A 26,148-nucleotide genomic window follows, 5' to 3' on the forward strand; every position below is an offset into this window, starting at 1 on the left:
CGCCCCGATCCCCGAGAAGCCCCATAACCCAGGGATAAAAAGTCACAGCGTCTCCTGATCGACCTCCCGGCGGCGCAGAACGCATGAACGATCGCGGCTCCTCTATTACTATAGAATTCATTAATGGCAGAAGAGAAGAGATTCACTGAGCAACAGAGGACAGGAGACGTCGTAGACCGCAGAAACGGGCGACAAAGAGGAGGGCGACAGCAATGACAGCCCCAAATATATACAGATAATAGGAAGAGCTGCACCTACAAGAAAAGGAGGCAGCATGCAACCCTGCACTGATCCTGAGTTACATCCTGTATTATACTCCAGAGCAGCACTCACTATTCTGCTGGTGCAGTCACTGTGTACATACATTACATTACTGATTCTGAGTTACATCCTGTATTATACTCCAGAGCTGCACTCACTATTCTGCTGGTGCAGTCACTGTGTACATACATTACATTACTGATCCTGAGTTACCTCCTGTATTATACTCCAGAGCTGCACTCACTATTCTGATGGTGCAGTCACTGTGTACATACATTACATTACTGATCCTGAGTTACCTCCTGTATTATACTCCAGAGCTGCTCTCACTATTCTGCTGGTGCAGTCACTGTGTACATACATTACATTACTGATCCTGAGTTACATCCTGTATTATACTCCAGAGCTGCACTCACTATTCTGCTGGTGGAGTCACTGTGTACATACATTACATTACTGATCCTGAGTTACCTCCTGTATTATACTCCAGAGCTGCTCTCACTATTCTGCTGGTGCAGTCACTGTGTACATACATTACATTACTGATCCTGAGTTACATCCTGTATTATACTCCAGAGCTGCACTCACTATTCTGCTGGTGCAGTCACTGTGTACATACATTACATTACTGATCCTGAGTTACATCCTGTATTATACTCCAGAGCTGCACTCACTATTCTGCTTGTGCAGTCACTGTGTATATACATTACATTACTGATCCTGAGTTACATCTTGTATTATACTCCAGAGCTGCACTCACTATTCTGCTGGTGCAGTCACTGTGTACATACATTACATTACTGATCCTGAGTTACCTCCTGTATTATACTCCAGAGCTGCACTCACTATTCTGCTGGTGCAGTCACTGTGTATATACATTACATTACTGATCCTGAGTTACATCCTGTATTATACTCCAGAGCTGCACTCACTATTCTGCTTGTGCAGTCACTGTGTATATACATTACATTACTGATCCTGAGTTACATCTTGTATTATACTCCAGAGCTGCACTCACTATTCTGCTGGTGCAGTCACTGTGTACATACATTACATTACTGATCCTGAGTTACATCCTGTATTATACCCCAGAGCTGCTCTCACTATTCTGCTGGTGCAGTCACTGTGTACATACATTACATTACTGATCCTGAGTTACATCCTGTATTATACTCCAGAGCAGCACTCACTATTCTGCTGGTGCAGTCACTGTGTATATACATTACATTACTGATCCTGAGTTACCTCCTGTATTATACTCCAGAGCTGCACTCACTATTCTGCTGGTGCAGTCACTGTGTACATACATTACATTACTGATCCTGAGTTACATCCGGTATTATACTCCAGAGCTGCATTCACTATTCTGCTGGTGCAGTCACTGTGTACATACATTACATTACTGATTCTGAGTTACATCCTGTATTATACTCCAGAGCTGCACTCACTATTCTGCTGGTGCAGTCACTGTGTACATACATTACATTACTGATCCTGAGTTACATCTTGTATTATACTCCAGAGCTGCACTCACTATTCTGATGGTGCAGTCACTGTGTACATACATTACATTACTGATCCTGAGTTACCTCCTGTATTATACTCCAGAGCTGCTCTCACTATTCTGCTGGTGCAGTCACTGTGTACATACATTACATTACTGATCCTGAGTTACATCCTGTATTATACTCCAGAGCTGCACTCACTATTCTGCTGGTGGAGTCACTGTGTACATACATTACATTACTGATCCTGAGTTACCTCCTGTATTATACTCCAGAGCTGCTCTCACTATTCTGCTGGTGCAGTCACTGTGTACATACATTACATTACTGATCCTGAGTTACATCCTGTATTATACTCCAGAGCTGCACTCACTATTCTGCTTGTGCAGTCACTGTGTATATACATTACATTACTGATCCTGAGTTACATCTTGTATTATACTCCAGAGCTGCACTCACTATTCTGCTGGTGCAGTCACTGTGTACATACATTACATTACTGATCCTGAGTTACCTCCTGTATTATACTCCAGAGCTGCACTCACTATTCTGCTGGTGCAGTCACTGTGTATATACATTACATTACTGATCCTGAGTTACATCCTGTATTATACTCCAGAGCTGCACTCACTATTCTGCTTGTGCAGTCACTGTGTATATACATTACATTACTGATCCTGAGTTACATCTTGTATTATACTCCAGAGCTGCACTCACTATTCTGCTGGTGCAGTCACTGTGTACATACATTACATTACTGATCCTGAGTTACATCCTGTATTATACCCCAGAGCTGCTCTCACTATTCTGCTGGTGCAGTCACTGTGTACATACATTACATTACTGATCCTGAGTTACATCCTGTATTATACTCCAGAGCAGCACTCACTATTCTGCTGGTGCAGTCACTGTGTATATACATTACATTACTGATCCTGAGTTACCTCCTGTATTATACTCCAGAGCTGCACTCACTATTCTGCTGGTGCAGTCACTGTGTACATACATTACATTACTGATCCTGAGTTACATCCGGTATTATACTCCAGAGCTGCATTCACTATTCTGCTGGTGCAGTCACTGTGTACATACATTACATTACTGATCCTGAGTTACATCCTGTATTATACTCTAGTGCGGCACTCACTATTCTGCTGGTGCAGTCACTGTGTACATACATTACATTACTGATCCTGAGTTACATCCTGTATTATACTCCAGAGCTGCACTCACTATTCTGCTGGTGCAGTCACTGTGTACATACATTACATTACTGATCCTGAGTTACCTCCTGTATTATACTCCAGAGCTGCACTCACTATTCTGCTGGTGCAGTCGCTGTGTACATACATTACATTACTGATCCTGAGTTACATACTGTATTATACTCCAGAGCTGCACTCACTATTGTGCTGGTGCAGTCACTGTGTACATACATTACATTACTGATCCGGAGTTACATCCTGTATTATACTCCAGAGCTGCACTCACTATTCTGCTGGTGGAGTCACTGTGTACATACATTACATTACTGATCCTGAGTTACATACTGTATTATACTCCAGAGCTGCACTCACTATTGTGCTGGTGCAGTCACTGTGTACATACATTACATTACTGATCCTGAGTTACCTCCTGTATTATACTCCAGATCTGCATTCAGTATTCTGCTGGTGCAGTCACTGTGTACATACATTACATTACTGATCCTGAGTTACATACTGTATTATACTCCAGAGCTGCACTCCCTATTCTGCTGGTGCAGTCACTGTGTACATACATTACATTACTGATCCTGAGTTACATACTGTATTATACTCCAGAGCTGCACTCCCTATTCTGCTGGTGCAGTCACTGTGTACATACATTACATTACTGATCCTGAGTTACATCCTGTATTATACTCCAGAGCTGCACTCACTATTCTGCGGGTGCAGTCACTGTGTACATACATTACATTACTGATCCTGAGTTACCTCCTGTATTATACTCCAGAGCTGCACTCACTATTCTGCTGGTGCAGTCACTGTGTACATACATTACATTACTGATCCTGAGTTACCTCCTGTATTATACTCCAGAGCTGCACTCACTATTCTGCTGGTGCAGTCACTGTGTACATACATTACATTACTGATCCTGAGTTACCTCCTGTATTATACTCCAGAGCTGCACTCACTATTCTGCTGGTGCAGTCACTGTGCAATATATCATTTTTATAGAGAGGATGAAACACAGTTATTAACTGAAACAGAAACAGCTGTGTGAGAAGCTGAACACTGGGCGAGGGCCTTTTCCACAGAACGGCACAGTATATATACTGTATATGGAGCAGCATTAAACGTGCGGGGATAATTGAGTCTGCTTTATGTTAGAAGCTGAGAAGCCTAATGCTCACCACATACACACACTGTATATACCTATACATACACTCGTTACACGCATGGACTCACCTGATTGGCTCGGGTAGTTGACAGCTGGAAAACAAAAATGAATCAATGAAAATCAAATAAAATGAAGCAAAGACAAAAAAAAACAAAATCCGCTGAGCCGCAGAGATAAAGCAGCGTGATCCCCAGCTAAATAATCAGGAAATTATCCAACGAAAGAGGTGGACAAAGCCTCAGGGGTGGACGGAGCCTCAGGGGTGGAAGGAGACTCAGGGGTGGAAGGAGACTCAGGGGTGGAAGGAGACTCAGGGGTGGAAGGAGACTCAGGGGTGGAAGGAGACTCAGGGGAGGAAGGAGACTCAGGGGAGAAAGGAGACTCAGGGGAGAAAGGAGACTCAGGGGTGGAAGGAGACTCAGGGGAGGAAGGAGACTCAGGGGAGAAAGGAGACTCAGGGGAGAAAGGAGACTCAGGGGAGAAAGGAGACTCAGGGGTGGAAGGAGACTCAGGGGAGGAAGGAGACTCAGGGGTGGAAGGAGACTCAGGGGTGGAAGGAGACTCAGGGGTGGAAGGAGACTCAGGGGTGGAAGGAGCCTCAGGGGTGGAAGGAGCCTCAGGGGTGGAAGGAGCCTCAGGAGTGGAAGGAGACTCAGGAGTGGAAGGAGACTCAGGAGTGGAAGGAGACTCAGGAGTGGAAGGAGACTCAGGGGTGGAAGGAGACTCAGGGGTGGAAGGAGCCTCAGGGGTGGAAGGAGCCTCAGGGGTGGAAGGAGCCTCAGGGGTGGAAGGAGACTCAGGGGAGAAAGGAGACTCAGGGGAGAAAGGAGACTCAGGGGAGAAAGGAGACTCAGGGGTGGAAGGAGACTCAGGGGAGGAAGGAGACTCAGGGGAGGAAGGAGACTCAGGGGAGGAAGGAGACTCAGGGGAGAAAGGAGACTCAGGGGTGGAAGGAGACTCAGGGGAGGAAGGAGACTCAGGGGAGGAAGGAGACTCAGGGGAGGAAGGAGAATCAGGGGTGGAAGGAGACTCAGGGGTGGACGGAGACTCAGGGGTGGAAGGAGACTCAGGGGTGGAAGGAGACTCAGGGGAGGAAGGAGACTCAGGGGTGGAAGGAGACTCAGGGGTGGAAGGAGACTCAGGGGAGGAAGGAGACTCAGGGGAGGAAGGAGACTCAGGGGTGGAAGGAGACTCAGGGGTGGAAGGAGACTCAGGGGTGGAAGGAGAATCAGGGGTGGAAGGAGAATCAGGGGTGGAAGGAGCCGCCAGACAGCGGGGGGCACAAACTTATCACTGTGTCAGCGCGAGTCACAGAAAACAAACGGGATCCACCAGAAGAAAAGTACAAGAAACAGAGTGAAGGAAACGGCGCCCCCCCCCCGAAAAAGGAAGAACGGAGAGGTCTTATATCAGTGATGTCATCAGCGGGGGCGGGGCTGACACCTCTCACTATATCAGTGATGTCATAAGCGGGGGCGGAGCTGACACCTCTCACGATATCAGTGATGTCATCAGCGGGGGCGGGGCTGACACCTCTCACTATATCAGTGAGGTCATCAGCGGGGGCGGGGCTGACACCTCTCACTATATCAGTGATGTCATCAGCGGGGGCGGAGCTGACACCTCTCACTATATCAGTGATGTCATCAGCGGGGGCGGGGCTGACACCTCTCACTATATCAGTGATGTCATCAGCGGGGGCGGGGCTGACACCTCTCACTATATCAGTGATGTCATCAGCGGGGGCAGGGCTGACACCGCTCACTACATCAGTGATGTCATCAGCGGGGGCGGGGCTGACACCTCTCACTATATCAGTGATGTCATCAGCGGGGGCGGGGCTGACACCTCTCACTATATCAGTGATGTCATCAGCGGGGGCGGGGCTGACACCTCTCACTATATCAGTGATGTCATCAGCGGGGGCAGGGCTGACACCGCTCACTACATCAGTGATGTCATCAGCGGGGGCGGGGCTGACACCTCTCACTATATCAGTGATGTCATCAGCGGGGGCAGGGTTGACACCGCTCACTACATTAGTGATGTCATCAGCGGGGGCGGGGCTGACACCTCTCACTATATCAGTGATGTCATCAGCGGGGGCGGGGCTGACACCTCTCACTATATCAGTGATGTCATCAGCGGGGGCGGGGCTGACACCTCTCACTATATCAGTGATGTCATCAGCGGGGGCAGGGCTGACACCTCTCACTATATCAGTGATGTCATCAGCGGGGGCGGGGCTGACACCTCTCACTATATCAGTGATGTCATCAGCGGGGGCAGGGCTGACACCTCTCACTATATCAGTGATGTCATCAGCGGGGGCAGGGCTGACACCGCTCACTACATCAGTGATGTCATCAGCGGGGGCGGGGCTGACACCTCTTACGATATCAGTGATGTCATCAGCGGGGGCGGGGCTGACACCTCTCACTATATCAGTGATGTCATCAGCGGGGGCAGGGCTGACACCGCTCACTACATCAGTGATGTCATCAGCGGGGGCGGGGCTGACACCTCTCACTATATCAGTGATGTCATCAGCGGGGGCAGGGCTGACACCGCTCACTACATCAGTGATGTCATCAGCGGGGGTGGGGCTGACACCGCTCACTATATCAGTGATGTCATCAGCGGGGGCAGGGCTGACACCGCTCACTACATCAGTGATGTCATCAGCGGGGATGGGGCTGACACCTCTCACTATATCAGTGATGTCATCAGCGGGGGCAGGGCTGACACCGCTCACTACATCAGTGATGTCATCAGCGGGGGCGGGGCTGACACCGCTCACTATATCAGTGATGTCATCAGCGGGGGCGGGGCTGACACCTCTTACGATATCAGTGATGTCATCAGCGGGGGCGGGGCTGACACCGCTCACTACATCAGTGATGTCATCAGCGGGGGCGGGGCTGACACCTCTTACGATATCAGTGATGTCATCAGCGGGGGCAGGGCTGACACCGCTCACTACATCAGTGATGTCATCAGCGGGGACAGGGCTGACACCTCTCACTATATCAGTGATGTCATCAGCGGGGGCGGGGCTGACACCTCTCACTACATCAGTGATGTCATCAGCGGGGGCGGGACTGACACCTCTTACGATATCAGTGATGTCATCAGCGGGGGCGGGGCTGACACCGCTCACTACATCAGTGATGTCATCAGCGGGGGCGGGGCTGACACCTCTCACTATATCAGTGATGTCATCAGCGGGGGCGGGGCTGACACCTCCCACTATATACTGGCTGTCAGCAGTGATAGATGAGGAGCTGTTGTGCATCGGCCACTCACGCTCTTTGTACCGGATGGTCCGGGACGTGGGGTCACCAGCTCCGGCCGCTGTGTGTGGGGTCACCTTCACCTCGTAGCTCTGCGGGATCTTCAGATCGGTCAGTCGCATCTCGTACAGGAAACCTTTCCCCAAGTCGCGGCTCGTCACCACGAAACTGCTCGCCCCCTTCATGTTCATCTGCAAATTACACGACAAAAGCATCACACCCTTGCTGTCAGATCCAATGTATCACCCTAGGGGTCCCATCCCCCCCAATGGTGGCTGCAGACAGGATCTTATCATGTATCTCTGCATACAGGGAGCTCCTCCTAGTGGTGGCTGCAGACAGAATCTTATTATGTATCTCTGTATACAGGGAGCTCCCCCTAGTGGTGGCTGCAGACAGAATATTATCATGTATCTCTGCATACAGGGAGCTCCTCCTAGTGGTGGCTGCAGACAGGACCTTATCATGTATCTCTGTATACAGGGAGCTCCCCCTAGTGGTGGCTGCAGACAGGATCTTATCATGTATCTCTGTATGCAGGGAGCTCCCCCTAGTGGTGGCTGCAGACAGGATATTATCATGTATCTCTGCATACAGGGAGCTCCTCCTAGTGGTGGCTGCAGACAGAATCTTATTATGTATCTCTGTATACAGGGAGCTCCCCCTAGTGGTGACTGTAGACAGAATCTTATCATGTATCTCTGTATACAGGGAGCTCCCCCTAGTGGTGGCTGCAGACAGGATCTTATCATGTATCTCTGTATACAGGTAGCTCCCCCTAGTGGTGACTGCAGACAGGATCTTATCATGTATCTCTGTATACAGGGAGCTCCCCCTAGTGGTGGCTGCAGACAGGATCTTATCATGTATCTCTGTATACAGGGAGCTCCCCCTAGTGGTGGCTGCAGACAGAATCTCATCATGTATCTCTGTATACAGGGAGCTCCCCCTAGTGGTGGCTGCAGACAGGATCTTATCATGTATCTCTGTATACAGGGAGCTCCCCCTAGTGGTGGCTGCAGACAGGATCTTATCATGTATCTCTGTATACAGGTAGCTCCTCCTAGTGGTGGCTGCAGACAGAAACTTATTATGTATCTCTGTATACAGGGAGCTCCCCCTAGTGGTGGCTGCAGACAGGATCTTATCATGTATCTCTGTATACAGGTAGCTCCTCCTAGTGGTGGCTGCAGACAGAAACTTATTATGTATCTCTGTATACAGGGAGCTCCCCCTAGTGGTGGCTGCAGACAGAATCTTATCATGTATCTCTGTATACAGGGAGCTCCCCCTAGTGGTGGCTGCAGACAGAATCTTATCATGTATCTCTGTATACAGGTAGCTACTCCTAGTGGTGGCTGCAGACAGAAACTTATTATGTATCTCTGTATACAGGGAGCTCCCCCTAGTGGTGGCTGCAGACAGGATCTTATCATGTATCTCTGTATACAGGGAGCTCCCCCTAGTGGTGGCTGCAGACAGAATCTTATCATGTATCTCTGTATACAGGGAGCTCCCCCTAGTGGTGGCTGCAGACAGGATCTTATCATGTATCTCTGTATACAGGGAGCTCCCCCTAGTGGTGGCTGCAGACAGAATCTTATCATGTATCTCTGTATACAGGGAGCTCCCCCTAGTGGTGGCTGCATACAGGATCTTATCATGTATCTCTGTATACAGGGAGCTCCCCCTGGTGGTGGCTGCAGACAGGATCTTATCATGTATCTCTGTATACAGGGAGCTCCCCCTAGTGGTGGCTGCAGACAGAATCTTATCATGTATCTCTGTATACAGGTAGCTCCTCCTAGTGGTGGCTGCAGACAGAATCTTATCATGTATCTTTGTATACAGGTAGCTCCTCCTAGTGGTGGCTGCAGACAGGATCTTATCATGTATCTCTATATACAGGGAGCTCCCCCTAGTGGTGGCTGCAGACAGGATCTTATCATGTATCTCTATATACAGGGAGCTCCCCCTAGTGGTGGCTGCAGACAGAATCTTAGGTATCTCTGTCTACAGGGAGCTCCCAATAGTGGTGGCTGCAGACAGAATCTTATCATGTATCGCTGTATACAGGGAGCTCCCCCTAGTGGTGGCTGCAGACAGAATCTTATGTATCTCAGTATACAGGGAGCTACCCCTAGTGGTGGCTGCAGACAGAATCTTATGTATCTCCGTATACAGGGAGCTCCCCCTAGTGGTGGCTGCAGACAGGATCTTATCATGTATCTCTGTACACAGGGAGCTCCCCCTAGTGGTGACTGCAGACAGAATCTTATCATGTATCTCTGTATACAGGGAGCTCCCCCTAGTGGTGGCTGCAGACAGAATCTTATGCATCTCTGTATACAGGGAGCTCCCCCTAGTGGTGGCTGCAGACAGGATCTTATCATGTATCTCTGTATACAGGGAGCTCCCCCTAGTGGTGGCTGCAGACAGAACCTTATCATGTATCTCTGTATACAGGGAGCTCCCCCTAGTGGTGGCTGCAGACAGAATCTTATCATGTATCTCTGTATACAGGGAGCTCCCCCTAGTGGTGACTGTAGGCAGTATTATAGTAGTTATATTCTTGTACATAGATGCAGTATTATAGTAGCTATATTCTTGTATATAGGAGCAGTATTTTAGTAGTTATATTCTTGTATATAGGAGGCAGTATTATAGTAGTTATATTCTTGTACATAGGGGGCAGTATTATAGTAGTTATATTCTAGTACATAGGAGGCAGTATTATAGTAGTTATATTCTTGTACATAGGAGCAGTATTATAGTAGTTATATTCTTGTACATAGTAGCAGTATTATAGTAGTTATATTCTTGTACATAGGAGCAGTATTATAGTAGTTATATTCTTGTACATAGGAGCAGTATTATAGTAGTTATATTCTTGTACATAGGAGGCAGTATTATAGTAGTTATATTCTTGTACATAGGAGCAGTATTATAGTAGTTATATTCTTGTACATAGGGGGCAGTATTATAGTAATTATATTCTTGTACATAGGAGGCAGTATTATAGTAGTTATATTCTTGTACATAGGAGCAGTATTATAGTAGTTATATTCTTGTACATAGGGGGCAGTATTATAGTAGTTATATTCTTGTACATAGGAGAAGTATTATAGTAGTTATATTCTTGTACATAGGGGGCAGTATTATAGTAGTTATATTCTTGTACATAGGAGGCAGTATTATAGTAGTTATATTTCTGTACATAGGAGCAGTATTATAGTAGTTATATTCTTGTACATAGGGGGCAGTATTATAGTAATTATATTCTTGTACATAGGAGGCAGTATTATAGTAGTTATATTCTTGTACATAGGAGCAGTATTATAGTAGTTATATTCTTGTACATAGGGGGCAGTATTATAGTAGTTATATTCTTGTACATAGGAGAAGTATTATAGTAGTTATATTCTTGTACATAGGGGGCAGTATTATAGTAGTTATATTCTTGTACATAGGAGGCAGTATTATAGTAGTTATATTTCTGTACATAGGAGCAGTATTATAGTAGTTATATTCTTGTACATAGGGGGCAGTATTATAGTAGTTATATTCTTGTACAAAGGAGCAGTATTATAGTAGTTATATTCTTGTACATAGGGGGCAGTATTATAGCAGTTATATTCTTGTACATAGGGGCAGTATTATAGTAGTTATATTCTTGTACATAGGGGCAGTATTATCGTAGTTATATTCTTGTACATAGGAGCAGTATTATAGTAGTTATATTCTTGTACATAAGAGCAGTATTATAGTAGTTATATTCTTGTACATAGGGGGCAGTATTATAGTAGTTATATTCTTGTACATAGGGAGCAGTATTATAATAGTTATATTCTTGTACATAGGAGCAGTATTATAATAGTTATATTCTTGCACATAGGAGCAGTATTATAGTAGTTATATTCTTGCACATGGGGGGCAGTATTATAGTAGTTATATTCTTGTACATAGGAGCAGTATTATAGTAGTTATATTCTTGCACATGGGGGCAGTATTATAGTAAGTCTTTTTCACATAGGGTGTTATTTTAACTTTTCTCTTATGTAACACACCCAGTAGCGTAACGCCAATGGTGGCAGGCCATGCGACTGCTATGGGGCCCGTGAGCCAGAGGGGCCCGAAGTCAGCATCTGGATAGTGCCCTCACTGCATCAGGCCCCCCTTGCACAGCCAGCGCCGTCCCCCAACCCACATTCAACTGTATCTGCAGATGCTGAGACAGGTGAAAGCAATGATGGAGGAGGGAGCGTCTGGTGACTCTCCCTCTCCCTTCATTCCCCCTCTGCGTCTGACGATGACGTCACTTCATCCCGCTACGGTGGGTCGGGCAGTGGAGCTGATGAGATGCTCTGCAGAAACTGAAGCAGCGGGGGAACGAGGAGCGGGGAGTGTGTATTTCTTTATGTTTTTAAATCAGTAAGTATATGGCGGATATATTACTGGAGGACTGTGGCTGCACTATGCCCTATGGGGGCTGCACTATGTCCTATGGGGGCCGCACTAAGCAGTATCGAGGATCATAGGGGTGCGCTACATTGTGTGGAGGACCATGGGGGGCTCATTATACTATATGGAGGATTATGGGGGTGCATTATACTATATGGAGGATTATGGGGGTGCATTATACTATATGTAAGCAATTATACAGTGAGAAGACTTGTGTGGGGTCCATTATACTGTATGGAGGGCTGTGTGGGGGTCACAGTTGGGAGATCATACTGTGTTGGGGTCACCATACTTTGCCCTGGGAGTTGAGGTGGGGTACATTAGGGTCATTATACTGTGCATGTGGAGGAATTCACCATGGGGGTATCATACTATGTTTGGGGGGCACTTTTATTGGCATGATACTTTATGGGGGCAATGAAGGAGGAATCTAGGAGAATTACTATGTAAAGGCTGGAAAATTGTGTAATTTTTTTCCTTTTTTAGAACTTCTGCTATGGGGCCCCATGATTCCTATGTGCGCCCCTGAACACCCCCTTATACTCAGCGCTTATATCCCACCCGTTCTGTCTATGAGGGAACATTTCTTGTTATTTAGACTTTACTGCTGGATATTGATAAGTATATAAGCAGATGTTTGTAGAGACGTCAGGGCAGAGGACAGTAGGGGGTCACATCACCCCGGGGGGCCGCTCCTCCTTCTATGTTCGCTATGTACAGAGAGCCATATTCACATCATCCCTCCATTAGGAGGAGGTCGTTCTCCTGACTATATGGCGGCTGCTCCGCCGGAGGCTCCGGGATCATTGAGGAGAGATGGAGGCAGCTAAGAGCCTCCAGTGACTATCCTCTCCATCAGGCACACACTCAGCACACAGTACACTGCCTCTCCATCAGGCACACACTCAGCACACAGTACACTGCCTCTCCATCAGGCACACACTCAGCACACAGTACACTGCCTCTCCATGCTGTAAGATGTGCATTGTCTGCTGTACAGTAGGCTGCCTCTTTCATTGTCTACGGCACTATGGGCTACGTCTCTGAGCTGCACACTCTTGTATTTTCTGCTGTACAGGTGGCTGCCTCTTTCATTGTCTACGGCACTATGGGCTACGTCTCTGAGCTGCACACTCTTGTATTTTCTGCTGTACAGGTGGCTGCCTCTTACATTGTCTACGGCACTATGGGCTACGTCTCTGAGCTTCACACTCTTGTATTTTCTGCTGTATAGGAGGCTGCCTCTTTCATTGTCTACGGCACTATGGGCTACGTCTCTGAGCTGCACACTCTTGTATTTTCTGCTGTATAGGTGGCTGCCTCTTACATTGTCTACGGCACTATGGGCTACGTCTCTGAGCTGCACACTCTTGTATTTTCTGCTGTATAGGTGGCTGCCTCTTACATTGTCTACGGCACTATGGGCTACGTCTCTGAGCTTCACACTCTTGTATTTTCTGCTGTACAGGTGGCTGCCTCTTACATTGTCTACGGCACTATGGGCTACGTCTCTGAGCTTCACACTCTTGTATTTTCTGCTGTACAGGAGGCTGCCTCTTTCATTGTCTACGGCACTATGGGCTACGTCTCTGAGCTGCACACTCTTGTATTTTCTGCTGTACAGGTGGCTGCCTCTTACATTGTCTACGGCACTATGGGCTACGTCTCTGAGCTGCACACTCTTGTATTTTCTGCTGTACAGGTGGCTGCCTCTTACATTGTCTACGGCACTATGGGTTACGTCTCTGAGCTGCACACTCTTGTATTTTCTGCTGTACAGGTGGCTGCCTCTTTCATTGTCTACGGCACTATGGGCTACGTCTCTGAGCTGCACACTCTTGTATTTTGTGCTGTACAGGTGGCTGCCTCTTTCATTGTGTACGGCACTATGGGCTACGTCTCTGAGCTGCACACTCTTGTATTTTCTGCTGTACAGGTGGCTGCCTCTTTCATTGTCTACGGCACTATGGGCTACGTCTCTGAGCTTCACACTCTTGTATTTTCTGCTGTACAGGTGGCTGCCTCTTACATTGTCTACGGCACTATGGGCTACGTCTCTGAGCTTCACACTCTTGTATTTTCTGCTGTATAGGAGGCTGCCTCTTTCATTGTCTACGGCACTATGGGCTACGTCTCTGAGCTGCACACTCTTGTATTTTCTGCTGTATAGGTGGCTGCCTCTTACATTGTCTACGGCACTATGGGCTACGTCTCTGAGCTTCACACTCTTGTATTTTCTGCTGTACAGGAGGCTGCCTCTTTCATTGTCTACGGCACTATGGGCTACGTCTCTGAGCTGCACACTCTTGTATTTTCTGCTGTACAGTAGGCTGCCTCTTACATTGTCTACGGCACTATGGGCTACGTCTCTGAGCTTCACACTCTTGTATTTTCTGCTGTACAGGTGGCTGCCTCTTACATTGTCTACGGCACTATGGGCTACGTCTCTGAGCTGCACACTCTTGTATTTTCTGCTGTACAGGTGGCTGCCTCTTACATTGTCTACGGCACTATGGGTTACGTCTCTGAGCTGCACACTCTTGTATTTTCTGCTGTACAGGTGGCTGCCTCTTTCATTGTCTACGGCACTATGGGCTACGTCTCTGAGCTGCACACTCTGGTATTTTCTGCTGTATAGGTGGCTGCCTCTTACATTGTCTACGGCACTATGGGCTACGTCTCTGAGCTTCACACTCTTGTATTTTCTGCTGTACAGTAGGCTGCCTCTTTCATTGTCTACGGCACTATGGGCTACGTCTCTGAGCTGCACACTCTTGTATTTTCTGCTGTACAGGTGGCTGCCTCTTACATTGTCTACGGCACTATGGGCTACGTCTCTGAGCTTCACACTCTTGTATTTTCTGCTGTATAGGAGGCTGCCTCTTTCATTCTCTACGGCACTATGGGCTACGTATCTGAGCTGCACACTCTTGTATTTTCTGCTGTACAGGTGGCTGCCTCTTACATTGTCTACGGCACTATGGGCTACGTCTCTGAGCTTCACACTCTTGTATTTTCTGCTGTACAGGTGACTGCCTCTTTCATTGTCTACGGCGCTATGGGCTACGTCTCTGAGCTGCACACTCTTGTATTTTCTGCTGTACAGGTGACTGCCTCTTTCATTGACTACGGCGCTATGGGCTACGTCTCTGAGCTGCACACTCTTGTATTTTCTGCTGTACAGGTGGCTGCCTCTTACATTGTCTACGGCACTATGGGCTACGTCTCTGAGCTTCACACTCTTGTATTTTCTGCTGTATAGGAGGCTGCCTCTTTCATTGTCTACGGCACTATGGGCTACATCTCTGAGCTGCACACTCTTGTATTTTCTGCTGTACAGGAGGCTGCCTCTTACATAGTCTACGGCACTATGGGCTACGTCTCTGAGCTGCACACTCTTGTATTTTCTGCTGTACAGGAGGCTGCCTCTTTCATTGTCTACGGCACTATGGGCTACGTCTCTGAGCTGCACACTCTGGTATTTTCTGCTGTACAGTAGGCTGCCTCTTTCATTGTCTACGGCACTATGGGCTACGACTCTGAGCTGCACACTCTTGTATTTTCTGCTGTATAGGAGGCTGCCTCTTTCATTGTCTACGGCACTATGGGCTACGTCTCTGAGCTGCACACTCTTGTATTTTCTGCTGTACAGGTGGCTGCCTCTTACATTGTCTACGGCACTATGGGCTACGACTCTGAGCTGCACACTCTTGTATTTTCTGCTGTACAGGAGGCTGCCTCTTTCATTGTCTATGGCACTATGGGCTACGTCTCTGAGCTTCACACTCTTGTATTTTCTGCTGTACAGTAGGCTGCCTCTTTCATTGTCTACGGCACTATGGGCTACGTCTCTGAGCTGCACACTCTGGTATTTTCTGCTGTATAGGTGGCTGCCTCTTTCATTGTCTACAGCACTATGGGCTACGTCTCTGAGCTGCACACTCTGGTATTTTCTGCTGTATAGGAGGCTGCCTCTTTCATTGTCTACGGCACTATGGGCTATGTCTCTGAGCTGCACACTCTGGTATTTTCTGCTGTATAGGTGGCTGCCTCTTTCATTGTCTACGGCACTATGGGCTACGACTCTGAGCTGCACACTCTTGTATTTTCTGCTGTATAGGAGGCTGCCTCTTTCATTGTCTACGGCACTATGGGCTACGTCTCTGAGCTGCACACTCTTGTATTTTCTGCTGTACAGGTGGCTGCCTCTTACATTGTCTACGGCACTATGGGCTACGACTCTGAGCTGCACACTCTTGTATTTTCTGCTGTACAGGAGGCTGCCTCTTTCATTGTCTATGGCACTATGGGCTACGTCTCTGAGCTTCACACTCTTGTATTTTCTGCTGTACAGTAGGCTGCCTCTTTCATTGTCTACGGCACTATGGGCTACGTCTCTGAGCTGCACACTCTGGTATTTTCTGCTGTATAGGTGGCTGCCTCTTTCATTGTCTACAGCACTATGGGCTACGTCTCTGAGCTGCACACTCTGGTATTTTCTGCTGTATAGGAGGCTGCCTCTTTCATTGTCTACGGCACTATGGGCTACGTCTCTGAGCTGCACACTCTTGTATTTTCTGCTGTACAGGAGGCTGCCTCTTTCAATGTCTACGGCACTATGGGCTACGTCTCTGAGCTGCACACTCTTGTATTTTCTGCTGTACAGGTGGCTGCCTCTTTCATGGTCTATGGCACTATGGGCTACGACTCTGAGCTGCACACTCTTGTATTTTCTGCTGTACAGGTGGCTGCCTCTTTCATTGTCTACAGCACTATGGGCTACAACTCTGAGCTGCACACTCTTGTATTTTCTGCTGTACAGGAGGCTGCCTCTTACATAGTCTACGGCATTATGGGCTACGTCTCTGAGCTGCACACTCTTGTATTTTCTGCTGTACAGTAGGCTGCCTCTTTCATTGTCTACGGCACTATGGGCTACATCTCTGAGCTGCACACTCTTGTATTTTCTGCTGTACAGGTGGCTGCCTCTTACATTGTCTACGGCACTATGGGCTACGTCTCTGAGCTTCACACTCTTGTATTTTCTGCTGTATAGGAGGCTGCCTCTTTCATTGTCTACGGCACTATGGGTTACGTCTCTGAGCTGCACACTCTTGTATTTTCTGCTGTACAGGTGACTGCCTCTTACATTGTCTAAGGCACTATGGGCTACGACTCTGAGCTGCACACTCTTGTATTTTCTGCTGTACAGGAGGCTGCCTCTTTCATTGTCTACGGCACTATGGGCTACGTCTCTGAGCTGCACACTCTTGTATTTTCTGCTGTACAGGTGGCTGCCTCTTTCATTGTCTACGGCACTATGGGCTACAACTCTGAGCTGCACACTCTTGTATTTTCTGCTGTACAGGAGGCTGCCTCTTACATAGTCTACGGCATTATGGGCTACGTCTCTGAGCTGCACACTCTTGTATTTTCTGCTGTACAGTAGGCTGCCTCTTACATTGTCTACGGCACTATGGGCTACGTCTCTGAGCTGCACACTCTTGTATTTTCTGCTGTACAGGTGGCTGCCTCTTTCATTGTCTACGGCACTATGGGCTACATCTCTGAGCTGCACACTCTTGTATTTTCTGCTGTATAGGTGACTGCCTCTTTCATTGTCTACGGCACTATGGGCTACATCTCTGAGCTGCACACTCTTGTATTTTCTGCTGTACAGGTGGCTGCCTCTTACATTGTCTACGGCACTATGGGCTACGTCTCTGAGCTTCACACTCTTGTATTTTCTGCTGTATAGGAGGCTGCCTCTTTCATTGTCTACGGCACTATGGGTTACGTCTCTGAGCTGCACACTCTTGTATTTTCTGCTGTACAGGTGACTGCCTCTTTCATTGTCTACGGCACTATGGGCTACGTCTCTGAGCTGCACACTCTTGTATTTTCTGCTGTACAGGTGGCTGCCTCTTACATTGTCTAAGGCACTATGGGCTACGACTCTGAGCTGCACACTCTTGTATTTTCTGCTGTACAGGAGGCTGCCTCTTTCATTGTCTACGGCACTATGGGCTACGTCTCTGAGCTGCACACTCTTGTATTTTCTGCTGTACAGGTGGCTGCCTCTTACATTGTCTACAGCACTATGGGCTACGTCTCTGAGCTTCACACTCTTGTATTTTCTGCTGTATAGGAGGCTGCCTCTTTCATTGTCTACGGCACTATGGGCTACGTCTCTGAGCTGCACACTCTTGTATTTTCTGCTGTACAGGTGGCTGCCTCTTTCATGGTCTACGGCACTATGGGCTACGTCTCTGAGCTGCACACTCTTGTATTTTCTGCTGTACAGGTGGCTGCCTCTTACATTGTCTTAGGCACTATGGGCTACGACTCTGAGCTGCACACTCTTGTATTTTCTGCTGTACAGGAGGCTGCCTCTTTCATTGTCTACGGCACTATGGGCTACGTCTCTGAGCTGCACACTCTTGTATTTTCTGCTGTACAGGTGGCTGCCTCTTTCATGGTCTACGGCACTATGGGCTACGTCTCTGAGCTGCACACTCTTGTATTTTCTGCTGTATAGGAGGCTGCCTCTTTCATAGTGTACGGCACTATGGGCTACGTCTCTGAGCTGCACACTCTTGTATTTTCTGCTGTACAGGTGGCTGCCTCTTACATTGTCTACGGCACTATGGGCTATGTCTCTGAGCTGCACACTCTTGTATTTTCTGCTGTATAGGAGGCTGCCTCTTTCATAGTGTACGGCACTATGGGCTACGTCTCTGAGCTGCACACTCTTGTATTTTCTGCTGTATAGGAGGCTGCCTCTTTCATTGTGTACGGCACTATGGGCTACGACTCTGAGCTGCACACTCTTGTATTTTCTGCTGTACAGTAGGCTGCCTCTTTCATTGTCTACGGCACTATGGGCTACGTCTCTGAGCTGCACACTCTTGTATTTTCTGCTGTACAGTAGGCTGCCTCTTTCATTGTCTACGGCACTATGGGCTACGTCTCTGAGCTGCACACTCTTGTATTTTCTGCTGTACAGGTGGCTGCCTCTTTCATTGTCTACGGCACTATGGGCTACGTCTCTGAGCTGCACACTCTTGTATTTTCTGCTGTACAGGTGGCTGCCTCTTACATTGTCTACGGCACTATGGGCTACGTCTCTGAGCTGCACACTCTTGTATTTTCTGCTGTACAGGTGGCTGCCTCTTACATTGTCTACGGCACTATGGGCTATGTCTCTGAGCTGCACACTCTGGTATTTTCTGCTGTACAGGTGGCTGCCTCTTTCATTGTCTACGGCACTATGGGCTACATCTCTGAGCTGCACACTCTTGTATTTTGTGCTGTACAGTAGGCTGCCTCTTTCATTGTCTACGGCACTATGGGCTACGTCTCTGAGCTGCACACTCTTGTATTTTCTGCTGTACAGTAGGCTACCTCTTTCATTGACTCTGAGCTGCACACTCTTGTATTTTCTGCTGTATAGGAGACTGCTGTTATATGCTGCACAGACTTGTTTGTATATTTTCCAGAAATATTGTACGATTGACTTTACTTTGGTTTTTAGGTCAGGTACTGATGACGGGGGGTGGGGTCCTGAATATTGGAAGCATCCAATCCACAGACACATAGTAGAGTTATTCCTGATAGAAGGAGACAGATCCACGACCTGTGTAATGTGCGCGCAGCTGTCAGAAGCCATCGATGTCACCGCGCTGACTGACGCGCGCTGCACAGAAAGGTCACTAGCTCCATGTACAAGGAGGGCTGAGAGCGCAAATGGCAGGTCGCTGACCCGTCACCAAATCCCCATAACCAGTGCAACCTCAGAGACCACCACACACAAAGCATGATGGGAAACGGAAGACTGTCAGCCCCTGCATCAAGTCATGGATATGGCACCTGGGAGTGATGGAAGAAAGGAGAAGACGATGAGATGTGGCCAAAAGCAACATGGAAGAATAGCGAGTGCAGCTCTGGAGTATAATATAGTAATGTAACGTGGGTACACAGTGACTGCACAAGCAGAATAGTGAGTGCAGCTCTGGAGTATAATACAGGAGGTAACTCAGGATCAGTAATGTAATGTATGTACACAGTGACTGCACCAGCAGAATAGTGAGTGCAGCTCTGGAGTATAATACAGGAGGTAACTCAGGATCAGTAATGTAATGTATGTACACAGTGACTGCACCAGCAGAATAGTGAGTGCAGCTCTGGAGTATAATACAGGATGTAACTCAGGATCAGTAATGTAATGTATGTACACAGTGACTGCACCAGCAGAATAGTGAGTGCAGCTCTGGAGTATAATACAGGATGTAACTCAGGATCAGTAATGTAATGTATGTACACAGTGACTGCACCAGCAGAATAGTGAGTGCAGCTCTGGAGTATAATACAGGATGTAACTCAGGATCAGTAATGTATGTACACAGTGACTGCACCAGCAGAATAGTGAGTGCAGCTCTGGGGTATAATACAGGATGTAACTCAGGATCAGTAATGTAATGTATGTACACAGTGACTGCACCAGCAGAATAGTGAGTGCAGCTCTGGAGTATAATACAGGATGTACCTCAGGATCAGTAATGTAATGTATGTACACAGTGACTGCACCAGCAGAATAGTGAGTGCAGCTCTGGAGTATAATACAGGAGGTAACTCAGGATCAGTAATGTAATGTATGTACACAGTGACTGCACCAGCAGAATAGTGAGTGCAGCTCTGGAGGATAATACAGAATGTAACTCAGGATCAGTAATGTAATGCATGTACACAGTGACTGCACCAGCAGAATAGTGAGTGCAGCTCTGGAGTATAATACAGGATGTAACTCAGGATCAGTAATGTAATGTATGTACACAGTGACTCCACCAGCAGAATAGTGAGTGCAGCTCTGGAGTATAATACAGGATGTAACTCAGGATCAGTAATGTAATGTATGTACACAGTGACTGCACCAGCAGAATAGTGAGTGCAGCTCTGGAGTATAATACAGGATGTAACTCAGGATCAGTAATGTAATGTATGTACACAGTGACTGCACCAGCAGAATAGTGAGTGCAGCTCTGGAGTATAATACAGGATGTGACTCAGGAGCAGTACAGGATCAGTAATGTGCACGCTGAGTTCTGGGCAGCGCAGTATGATACACTCCACCTATAGAGGATATTTTCACCTTTTCTGAAGGGTTTTGATTTGTCAGTAATGTCAGCAGTGGTGGTCTCGGCAAGCAGTGGGCCCCTCGTACAGTAGCGGTATATATGTATCTCTCCGCAGTATTGCTTTGTGTGTCTCTTGGTAAAGTGCAGCCTCTGCTATGGGGCGATTACATTAATGCCTCCTACTGAAAACATAATGGAACGAAGAAGCAGCAGAAGATACCGAGCAACACAGAAAACAAAGCAGCCGTGCGCCCCCCGGACCACCGCGCTCCTCATACCAGGAGGACTCACACAATGTTATCACCATGGGTTATTTCCCATTAACCACAGCCATGGGTGCAGCATTATTTCTTACCGTAACCATGCCTCCATGGTGAGGGGTCCCTGCCTCCATGGTGAGGGGTCCCTGCCTCCATGGTGTGGGGTCCCTGCCTCCATGGTGAGGGGTCCCTGCCTCCATGGTGTGGGGTCCCTGCCTCCACGGTGAGGGGTCCCTGCCTCCATGGTGTGGTTTCCCTGTCTCCATGGGGTGGGGTCCGTGCCTCCATGGTGTGGGGTCCCTGCCTCCATGGTGTGGGGTCCCTGCCTCTATGATGTGGGGTCCCTGTCTCTATGGTGAGGGGTCCCTGCCTCCATGGTGAGGGGTCCCTGCCTCCATGGTGTGGTTTCCCTGTCTCCATGGGGTGGGGTCCGTGCCTCCACGGTGTGGGGTCCCAGCCTCCATGGTGTGGGGTCCCTGCCTCTATGATGTGGGGTCCCTGCCTGTATGATGTGGGGTCTCTGTCTCCATGGTAAGGGGTTCCTGCCTCCATACTGCGGGGTCCCTGCCTCCATACTGTGGGGTCCCTGCCTCCATACTGCGGGGTCCCTGCCTCCATGCTGCGCCGCTCATACATCACTATGTTATTATGGCCCCACAAACATTATACAGTATAACGTCCTGGTTCTCACCGGCTTCAGCTCCAGCTTGTAGTGCAGCACCGGATCCACGGCGCCAGGATCCTTCTGGGTCCACTGAATGAGATAGGAGTAATTCTTGGACTGTTTGTAGCTCTCGATGGGGTTCGGGGTGTCATAGTAGAATTCGGGGCTATACGCTCGACCTGGAAGACGAATGTGTCAGAAAGTCGTCATTGTCAGAGGAGATGGCGGATGTGGTTGCTGATGATGTGTCCGAGTCACCTGATGCTTAGGCGCCTTCCCTGCTGGGGACCTTGCGGGGGTCCCGGCCCTCCACCGGAAAGGTGATATATGGATTCATATAATGACCCGGGAGCCCCAGACAATGCGCCACTCACCAGTCACCTGAAAGACGCAGGAGTCGGAGCCCACGTCGTTGGAGATGGTGCACTCGTAGGTGCCGCTCGTCTCACGGCTGGTGCTGTTGATGGTGAATGCAGAGAACTCCTGCTGCTCTATGGGGGGGACGCTCAGCAGTTTCCCATTAAGCCTCCAGACCGCAGTAGCCACCTTCACCGGACTCCCCTTCAGCATCTTACACGTCAGGGTGTAGCTGCGCTTCATCGCCAACCGGACGTCCTGGAACTTGGGGTCCACGACCGGAGCGACTGAGGAAGAGACAAGGGGGGGAATAACAAGAGGTGAAATGTCGCCCCTAATACTGACCATGGGGGCTGGAGACACTGCAGGCTGCACCATCAGGGGTACCTCCATCTGCCGACAACCTGCCTGTATACATGTGTGAGTGGTTATCAGCCCCGCCCCCTGCTGATGACATCACTGACACTCTGTAGATCACGTTCTCCGGCTTTCTTCTCTCACTTGTCTTTTCTGTTTTTTCCCGGCAGATGATCGACGCTCTGGACGCGTCTGATCTGGTAATAGCACAATGTCGCGGTGACCAGGCCCGTGATGGTTCCCTCCACAGGACACGGCTGCCCAGGCCATGCCTGGAGTCTCCCGGTGGGGACGCTTCTTACAGCCAGAGCAGAGCTCTGTGGGGATCAGCGGGTCTCTGTGCACAGATCATTAGTGATCGGCACAGGAGGCAGAAAGATGACTGCACAGGAGGCAGAGAGGGGGCTGCACAGGAGGCAGAGAGGGGGCTGCACAGGAGGAAGAGAGAGGGCAGCACAGGAGGAAAAGAGAGGGCTGCACAGGAGGCAGAGAGAGGAGTGCACATGAGGCAGAGAGGGGACTGCACAGGAGGCAGAGAGGGGACTGCACAGGAGGCAGAGAGGGGACTGCACAGGAGGCAGAGAGGGGACTGCACAGGAGGCAGAGGGGGCTGCACAGGAGGCAGAGGGGGCTGCACAGGAGGCAGAGGGGGCTGCACAGGAGGCAGAGAGAGGGACTGCAAAGGAGGCAGAGGGGGCTGCACAGGAGGCAGAGAGAAGGCTGCACAGGAGGATGAGAGAGGGCTGCACAGGAGGATGAGAGAGGGCTGCACAGGAGGAAGAGAGAGGGCAGCACAGGAGGAAAAGAGAGGGCTGCACAGGAGGAAAAGAGAGGGCTGCACAGGAGGCAGAGAGAGGAGTGCACAGGAGGCAGAGAGGGGACTGCACAGGAGGCAGAGGGGGCTGCACAGGAGGCAGAGGGGGCTGCACAGGAGGCAGAGAGGGGGCTGCACTGTTGGTTTGGTTTGTGGTGCTGTCACACTGCAGGGAATTGTTAATATTTGATATCTCGCTTTGATTATTAGTTAATCCATTTATATCTATATTTCCATCTTTAATACCTAAGTTTTGTATTAGCTCTACAGACCTAATTATAATATAAAAGTTTTTAGGGGATGAAAACAGCGCTCCACCTGTGTATAGGTAGCGCCTGGTATTGCATCTGTGCTCCATTGCAGTGCTCTGGAGATGCTCTATAACGTGTATCGAGCGTTACGGCGTGTGATTGACAACCTCTGGCGATTGATTAGAGCTGCAGTGATTTGAACGTTGCGGCCATGATATACAGTATTAATAGCAGTGGTCTCGGGGGTGACATGAAGCCGGTCAGACCCTCCGGCAGGTTCCTGTCCTCCCTCATTCCTGAGCGCCTTCATCTCGCCCCTGATGGTTTCCCCGCAGTTTGTGTATTCCTGGAGCACCGGGGGTCTACATAACTCATGTCTGCAGCACCCGCTGAACTCTGATATAAGCCCCCCGCCGGAGGCCGCGCTATTAAAGGCATCCATTATGCGGCACGGGCCGGCCGCTCGCTCCGGCGCCAGCTGTTATTAGACCAATAAAATGTGTTATTATGACGGCAAGTCCCAATATCAGCAGTCCTGACACTTGGTATTTACAGGGTCCGGGCGCTCGGCCACGGGGGCATAAGAAGTGCGAGCGCTGCTAAAAACAAGGACAAGACAATTTTCATTTCGGCTTCTCTGAGGCTTTTACTCTGACCATGAAATTCAGCTCGACAAGAACGCGAAGAATCAGGAAAACATGGCGGACAATGGGTTACGCTCCTCGACAAAACTGGCGCACGGGGAGCGCTCACAACCCACTCTGTACAGCAACCTGCAGCAAATTACAACTCCCAGCATGCTCCAACAACAGCCGAGCCCTAGGCTGTATGGTATAACAGCTCTGTGCTTGCCATGATACGGAGCCTTGAAAAAGTCTTCACACCCTGTGAACTTTTCCACATTTTTTTCATGTTACACCCACAGCCACTCTGTGAAGTCCCCAGGGGTTTGTGTGAGAACATTAGGGATCAAACAGCATCATGAAAACCAAGGAGCCCACCAGACAGGTCAGGGATAAAGATGAAAACAAAGGAGCCCACCAGACAGGTCAGGGATAAAGATGAAAACCAAGGAGCCCACCAGACAGGTCAGGGATAAAGTGGTGGAGAAGAAGAAAGCAAGGTTAGGATATAAATAAATAGCCCGAGCTCTGAACATCTGCACTGCTCAATCCATCATCCAAAAATGGAAGGAGTATGGCACAACTGCAAACCTACCAAGACATGGCCGTCCACCTCACTGGACATCCCAAGCAAGAAGAGCACTAATTAGAGAAGCAGCCAAGAGGCCCATGGTCACTGGAGGAGCCGCAAAGATCCACGGCTCAGGGGGAGAATTTGTCCACAGGACAAATATTAGTCGTATACTCCACAAATCTGGCCTTTATAGAAGAGTGACAAGAAGAAGCCATAAGAAGTACCATATAGGGGACACAGTGAGCATGTTGGGGAAGGGGATCTGGTCAGATGAGACCAAAGGAGAACTTTTTGGGCTAAATGGAAAGTGCTATGTGTGGCGGAAAACTATCACTGCACATCACCCTGAAACACCATCCCCACCGTCACACATGGTGGAGGTGAAAGGGTGTGACAGGGGCTGTCATATGCCTCTCCCTCTCTAAACTGTGTTTGTATAAATTGTGTGTTGATTTGTGACTGTTATACTATGTGTATCTGCATAGAGTTTCATAGGCACTATTGTATTGTGATTAATGTATGATGTTATTCATGTATAGTTTATAGGCAAAGTCTAGGTATTAAGTTAGAAAGAGGGAAGATTTAGCTGGGGGCACATTAGACACAGGAAGTTCAGCGCATGCTGTTAGAGGGTAGTGACTGCAGTTAAGTGGTGAAGGGTGAAGTTTGCCCAGCAACCAAAGGAGACAGTTGGTGATTGGTCCAGTTAAAAGTGGGAGGGTTTTGGGCCAGAGAAGAGCAACGGTTTTCCTGTTTTTCAGTCAGTCAGAGATGAAGAGAGATGTAGATGGAGATAGTTCTGTTTAAAGAAAGATAAGAAACAATACAGGAGGAGTTCAGGGCCAGTGGGATGAAAGTCACTCAGGACACCAGGAAAATGAAAGGAAAGGACGCATAATGAGTATGGCAGCGACTAATTTCAGTGAAATATCCCTTAACATCTGAGGCCTATGGCCTTGAAAAGGTATGGAGGAGCCAGCCTTGCTTTCATTCCTGAGGGGAATAACGGACGCGGATTCACAGACAGTAGTTAGGTCAGCGGTGCGGGAGGCTACGGAGCCGTGTGAAATATCCCCGGGACAAAAAGTGCCGGGAGAGAAAGGGAGAGCGCTGGTGTTAGAAACTGTTACCATGGTAACATGCTGTACGGTGTCCATGACTGAAACTGAACTGAACGTTTTAAGTAAAGTTGAACTGTTGAAGACGGAT

At 48.6% G+C, this 26,148-nt stretch overlaps 2 protein-coding genes across 8 annotated transcripts in view; one reads left to right on the plus strand and one right to left on the minus strand.

Annotated features, from left to right (window-relative positions):
• MDGA1 (MAM domain containing glycosylphosphatidylinositol anchor 1) overlaps nt 1-26,148 on the minus strand; it is a 476,469-nt gene that overhangs the window by 39,657 nt on the left and 410,664 nt on the right. For all 7 annotated transcript variants that reach the window (XM_073671695.1, XM_073671690.1, XM_073671694.1 and 4 more), the window contains 4 exons: nt 22,338-22,607; nt 21,991-22,142; nt 7,458-7,635; nt 4,220-4,243 (listed from right to left, as the gene is read on the minus strand). In XM_073671695.1, coding sequence (XP_073527796.1) covers nt 4,220-4,243; nt 7,458-7,635; nt 21,991-22,142; nt 22,338-22,607 — 624 coding nt within the window. The remainder of the gene's footprint in view (nt 1-4,219; nt 4,244-7,457; nt 7,636-21,990; nt 22,143-22,337; nt 22,608-26,148) is intronic.
• LOC141257851 (uncharacterized) lies at nt 4,411-5,511 on the plus strand (the record flags this gene model as incomplete). The annotated part of the gene is made up of 1 exon (XM_073672861.1): nt 4,411-5,511. A coding segment is annotated over one exon (1,101 nt), but the record flags the coding sequence as incomplete, so codon positions are not given.

The sequence above is a fragment of the Phyllobates terribilis genome, unplaced genomic scaffold (genome assembly GCF_046119375.1).
Source record: "Phyllobates terribilis strain yellow unplaced genomic scaffold, ASM4611937v1 Scaffold_3__8_contigs__length_932513732, whole genome shotgun sequence".
Lineage (NCBI taxonomy): Eukaryota > Metazoa > Chordata > Amphibia > Anura > Dendrobatidae > Phyllobates > Phyllobates terribilis.